The sequence below is a fragment of the Lynx rufus genome, unplaced genomic scaffold, assembly GCF_022079265.1.
Source record: "Lynx rufus isolate CCGP_SWC_20201006 ecotype Redwood Valley unplaced genomic scaffold, mLynRuf1.p SCAF_7, whole genome shotgun sequence".
NCBI classification, from domain to species: domain Eukaryota; kingdom Metazoa; phylum Chordata; class Mammalia; order Carnivora; family Felidae; genus Lynx; species Lynx rufus.
This window is the reverse complement of record NW_025814889.1, coordinates 81,480,168-81,486,714: the sequence shown is the minus strand read 5'-3', so window position 1 is coordinate 81,486,714 and position 6,547 is coordinate 81,480,168. Positions and strand designations below refer to the sequence as shown.

The following is a 6,547-nucleotide window of genomic DNA, read 5'->3' as shown; positions in this document are numbered from 1 at the left end:
TCAACACATTGTATATATCATTCCACTCTCTTCTGCCTACCAAATTTCTGTGGAGACATCTGCTGCCAACCTTATTTGTCTTCCCTTGTAAGTTAGGAATCTGTGTCTAGCTACTTTTAGGATTTTTCTTTATCTCTATATTTTGCAAATTTAACTACAATATTTCTTAGTGTTGACCTGCTTTTACTGATTTTGTTGAGAGATGTGCTTTCTGTATCTGGAAGTCTGTTCTCTTCCCAGATTAGGGAAATTTTCAGCTATAAGTTCCTCAAATAAACTTCTGCCCCTTTCTCTCTCTTCTTCTTCTTCTCCTTTCTTCTTCTTCCTCTCCTCCTCCTCCTCCTTCTTCTTCCTTCTTCTTCTTCCTTCTTCTTCCTTCTTCTTTCTTCTTCTTCCTTCTTCTTCTTTCTTCTTCGTTCGTTCCTTCTTCTTCTTCTTCTTCTTCTTCTTCTTCTTCTTCTTCTGGGACTCTGAGCTGTCAGCACAGAGCCCGACTGGGGGCTCAAACTCCTGGACTGCAAGATCATGACCTGAGCCAAAGTCGGCTACCCAACTGACATAGCCACACAGGCACCCCATAATTGTTGCTTTTAAATTGTATATCAGGCATATTACTTATAATTGTTTCAATTAGAAACCTGGCCATGACCTTTTCTTCTTCTTTCTTTTGGCATGAATTACTCCGTCTTGGCAATTTGTCTAGGTTTCTGTCTTCTGTTTGTTTATTTGAGTTTATTTAATTATTCTATATACTAAATGTTTTCTCTACCCCACTGTGTACCACTTGGCCCTTAGGGCCTTGACCTCAGGTAGAAAGCAACAGAAAAGGAACAGTAAGAAAAATTTACTCCCCATATTTTTTGTCTATTAAGTTTTTATTTAGTGTTCATGCAAATACCATTGGCCAAATATTTCTAGAAATTTGTTCCAGAAAGGGACAATTGTTTTAAGGTGTTAATTTTAGAGCAGTTTTAGGTGTACAACAAAATTGAAAGAAAGGTACAGAGATTTCCCATATACCAGTGGGCTTCAAATATGCATAGTCTCCCCCATTTACAATATCCCCCAGGAGAGTGGTAGGTTTGTTACAATTGATGAACCTACATTGACACATCATAGTTACCCAAAGTCTACACAGTTTGCCTTATGGTTCATTCTTGGTGTAGTACATCTTATATGTTTGGACAAATGTATAACATTTGGGAGATAGATAGGTATATAGATAGGTAAATGATATAAATGGATGATATGTAAATACAGATAACGTATTTAGATGTATAGATAAAATCCTCTGTGCCCTGCCTATTCATCACTCCTCACCCATCATCCATGAAAACCACTGATCTGCCGTCATCATAGTTTTCCCTTTTCCAGAATGTCATTTAGTTGGAAACATAACATATGCAGACTTTTCAAATTGGGTTTTTTCACTTAGTGACACGCATTTAGGTTCCTCCATGTCTTTTCATGGCTTCAAAGCTCATTTCTTTTTAGCACTGACTAAATTTCTATTTCCTAGATGCATCATAGTTTATCCATTTACCAAATAAAGGGTATCTTAGCTGCTTCCAAGTTTGGGCAGGTAAAATAAAGCTGCTATAAAGATCTGTGTACAGGTTTTTTCGTGGACATGTTTCCATCTCCTTTGGGTAAATACTGAGATGGGTGATTGCTACGGTAAGAGTGTGTTTAATATGGTAGAAAAACACCAAACTTTCTCCTAAAAATGCTGTACCATTTTGCATTCTACCAACAATAAATGAGAGTTCTTGTCACTCTACATCAACTTCAGGCTTTGTTGATTTCAGTGTTCCAGAGTTGGCCATTTTAATACATGTGCAGTTGTTTCTCCTCGTTGTTGTGATATACATTTTCCTAAAGATATGTGATATGGATCACTTTTTGTGTGCTTGTTTGCCATCTGTATATCATCTTTATTGAGACATCTATCAAGATCTTTGGCCCATTTTTTAATCTTGTTGTTCATTTTCATACTGTTGAATTTGAAGAGTTTTTGTACATTTGATTTAATTTATTTTAGAGGTGTTTTCGCAAAATTGACTGCCAGTATGTGGCTTTTCTTCTCATTTTCTTGACATTGTCTTTTGCAGAGCAAGAGTTTTTAATTTTAATGAAGTCCAACTTATCCATTATCCCTTTCATGGATCGTGCCTTCCATGCGGTATCTAAAAGATCTTTGCCAGGGCATCTGAGGGGCTCAGTTGGTTGAGCTTCCAACTTGGGCTCAGGTCATGCTCTCACGGTTTGTGGGTATGAGCACTGCATTCAGCTCTGTGCTGACAGCTCAGGGCCTGGAGCCAGCTTCAGATTCTGTCTCTGTCTCTCTCTTCCCCTCCCCTGCTCATGCAATGTCTTTCTCTCTTTCTCTCTCTCTCTCTCTCTCTCTCAAATATAAACATTAAACATTTTTTAAAAAAAGATCATTGCTAAACTCAGAGTCATCTAGGTTTTCTCTGTGCTATTTCTTTCAGAGTTTTAGAGATTTGCCTTGTATACATAGGTCCACAATCCATGTTAAGTTCATTTTTGTGAAGGATGTAAAGTCTGTGCACGGGCAGAATCACATGAGAAGGAACTGAAACCTGTGTTAGCTCTTGTTGCCTCTCAGCTCACATTTACTGGTATCCTACAAAAAGCTTGGGCGCTTTGCCATGGAGCTAAACAGAGATACCCAGATCTGGTGTTGGAGAAGATGAAAAGCAATCCAGGTGACAATGGAAAGATCGCAAGCATGGCAGCTGTGTCCTACAACAAAATAAACCAGCAGTTAAACAACAACCTCTGTGAGCCACAGAATGCCTTCTGCTTCACTCCGTTCTCCAAATATCCCAAATAATCTCTCTGGTGGTCCACTAAAACAGGAAATAAACAGGAAAGGGAAATCCGAGGGCAATAGTTCAGCCTAGCCAAGTGGAAACATTTCGAAGACTGCAGACGTGTATTGCCAGAGTGCCTAAAGAAACGTTTGAAGTTCATTATCTTGATTTAGGTAATGGTTTCACAAATGTATACATGTGTCAAACCTCAAGTTACAAACTTTATTGGTCCCACTTTATCGTGCATGAATTATAACTCCATAAAATTGTAAAATTAAACAAAATAAGGAAACAAAACAAAGCAAAGCAAAACAAAACAAAACAAAACAAAACAAAACAGAATAGCAACAAAACCTGCAACCCAGCCTGAACTCAACTTGGATTCTAATTGAACTAAGAGACTCAATAATGATTCCCTCTTAGTATTCCTCTAGATGTCCTAGGACTCCCCCACCCTGTTTCCTAATTGACTGCCGTTTTGTTTGTTTGTTTGTTTGTTTTTCTATCTTCTGCACATGTTCAGCAACTTCAGCATAATGTTCCTAGATTTGTGGTTGTTTGGTTGGCTGATTTACTTTTATATTTTAATTAAATGGGGGTAACAGAATTTTATGTATTTTAAAAGTAATTACCTCTGTCAAAAAAGTGTTCCCCCACATAGCATTGTTTGATCTGTCTTTTGAAATTGAGCAACCACCATAACACGAGATCATGTTTTGGATGACTATGATTGATGTACTACTGATGATGTAGAAACAACAAATTCTTGAGTGAACTAACGAGTCAGTTACTCGTCAATCTGAATAGCTAAGTTTCAAACTTCCTCACTTGCCAACAACTACATGTCAGGAATTTAGGTGATTTTTCAGACGAAACTAACAGGTGCTACATTTTCAATCGTCTTTCTCCCCCTTGGTGTCCCAGGGCACTCTTAGTATCTCTGCTACTTAGTAGTTCTCCATTATTAGATGGATGAGTCAAGATTCAAGAGTACAAATTTAACAATATGCTTTAATAAAAAGTATTTTGTTGATACCTCTAGGGCCCCGTTTTCTTCATCAGTACATTGAAAGAAACATGCATAGCTTCTTTAAATTTTAAAATTACCCGTACTATGGGTCTGGCCCAGGCTTTCTGAAAAAAATTAATATGGAGAAGAAATGTTTAGAAAATATTGGCTTGTGATGGACACCCTGCCTGAGGACATCAGATTATAAAATTTAAAGTTTAGCATCAACTTAGAAAGAAGATGATTTCAGCTTATAAAATTGTTAACATCATATATGCTGTCCATATAATTTTATTTCATATTCCTGTGAAACGGAACCAGAACAATGAGTAGGCACAACATTAATTTGTATGAATTTGCTATAATGATATATTGCTAAGTAACTGAAATTTGAATCATCCCTTTCCCTCTTTTGTGGATTCACTCAGCATTTAATGTGTGTATAAACCATTGCTATTTTCCTATCAGTTTGAAAATAAGTAGATATTGATTTTCTCTTCTTCACATCTATCTTTCTTACCCCAAACATTGAGTAGCCTAGTGTTTCAGTAAGTGATTATTGTGGAAACACTAAACTTAAATCTGAATAGTATCATTACGAAATAACCAACTTTATGTTAATTAACCGATATATTATTGAAGCTATTATTCACAAACTAAAGTAGATTTCTTCTGGGTGTATATTTAATGATTCAATTTCCAAGTATAGAGATGGGACACCATGTGGGAGAGGATAAGAAAAGTTCAGTTGTAAAAAACTAACAATTAGAATTCATCCTCCCAATTCTAACTTTCTCCCAAATCCTTTCCTTAAAAATGAGGTACAAATAAGGAAAAACAGCATGAAAGCATTAGAAGATACACACACATATATACACTCACAGGCCTTTAAAACTTTTAAGAAATAAAGTCATGTTAAAATAGGCTTCATTAAATAGATAGCTTTACTGTTTTCGTGTTCAGGTAGGACTACTGATGGCATATTATAGAAAACACTGTAATATACAAGAATATACATCTACAAACATTGATTCGTTATTTAGTATTTATTATTATTATAAGCCTCAGCTTTATTTTCTTGAAAAAGCTGTTACTTTGCTGACCATATCTTTGAAGGCTATTTTCACTTGCTTATTCCTGAGGGTATAGATGAAAGGGTTCAACAGAGGGGCAACTGATGTATTTAAAACAGCCACGCCCTTATTAAAAGTTTCTGCATCCTTAACAGAAGGATTTATGTACATAAAGATACAACTTCCATAAGATAGTGAGACCACAATCATATGAGAGGAACATGTAGAAAAAGCTTTTTTTCTCTGTTGAACAGAGGGGATTCTCAGAATTGTCCTGATAATGTACGTGTAGGAAAGGATCACTAGCACCAAGGTGAAGATGAGGGTGACTGCAGCCAACATGAACTCCATCACTTCTATGAAATGTGTGTCTGAACAAGCTAGATGCAACAGTACAGTATAGTCACAGCAGTAATGATTGATGATGTTGGATGCACAGAAAGGCAGCTGGAGAGTCATTATATGAGGCCCAATGACAACCAAAAACCCAGAGAACCAGGAACACAAGACAAGTTGAATGCAGAGTCTCCTGCTCATTACAGTTGTATAGTGTAGGGGTTTGCAAATGGCAACGTAGCGGTCAAAGGACATGGCAGCTAAAAGATAAAACTCGGTTGCTCCCAGAAGGATGGCAAAAAAATACTGAGTGAAACAAGCAGCAAAGGAGATAGTCCTGTCTCCAGTTCCAATATTGACTAGCATTTTGGGAACAAAGACAGAGGTAAAAGATATTTCCAGAATGGAAAAATTCCGGAGGAAGAAATACATAGGAGTCTGGAGGCGATAATCCAGCGTGGTCAGAATGATGATGGTCAAGTTTCCCATGATGCTTAAGACGTAAGTTAGCAGCAGAAAAAGGAAAAGCACAGCCTGAAGCTCAGTGTCAGCTGTCAGTCCAAGAAGAATGAACTCTATCACTGATGTCTGGTTGCCCATCACTAGCTTCACGCAAATTAAGAGAGAAAACTCTAATAATGACAAAGATTGGAATAAAATGAAAGGTTCCAGATTTTTATTGAAACATAAAATCCAGGTAAAAAAAATGGAGGGAAACCTTGAAACTCTGAACCCTTCTCTAGCCCTCGTTTTAAAAGTGACCTTTTAAGGAAATGTTAACACGTTTTCTTATTTTACTTCACAATTAACAAAGTTCCTCCTTCTTAGGCTCATACTCAATTAGTTCTCCTAAATTGTATTCATATTCATTTCTCATCACTTTTCAATTCATTTTCATTTATATTTGCCTTCTGAATCTATTTTGATTTTCCTCACTAACTTATTAGATGCTGTCTGTCACATATATATAGACAAATCTAAAACAAATTTAGAGTAGGGTTATTTGAATTAAATAAATTTCTTAAATTAGCCTTTTAACTCTCAGCTTATTAGCCAACAAAGTAAATACAAATGAAGGTATGAACTATAGGAATAAAATTGAACTTGGCTGTTTCCTTCATTTTGCCGTTCTGTATTTTTTATTTATTTCTGTTTTGTCATTTTGAATAATAATTCTCTGTATCTGCTGAAGCTCTAAGCCTGGATTGACTCTTCTCTTAATTCTTAATAAAGTGTTTGCAATTCATATAACTTATAGTTCCTGGGTCACGGCAAAGATCTAATACAATGCT

The 6,547-nt window shown here is 36.3% G+C and overlaps 1 protein-coding gene across 1 annotated transcript; it reads right to left on the bottom strand.

The window, feature by feature from the left end:
• Positions 1-4,916: 4,916 nt before the first annotated feature.
• On the bottom strand, positions 4,917-5,855 carry LOC124502314 (olfactory receptor 6C4-like). The gene has a single exon (XM_047066913.1). It carries the CDS (start codon positions 5,853-5,855, stop codon positions 4,917-4,919), a length of 939 nt encoding a protein of 312 aa, XP_046922869.1.
• Between the last annotated feature and the right edge of the window lie 692 nt (positions 5,856-6,547).

Bases quoted from the DNA above. Each gene is read 5' to 3' on its own strand.
- LOC124502314 (XM_047066913.1), bottom strand. From the start codon at position 5,855: ATGGGCAACCAGACATCAGTGATAGAGTTCATTCTTCTTGGACTGACA.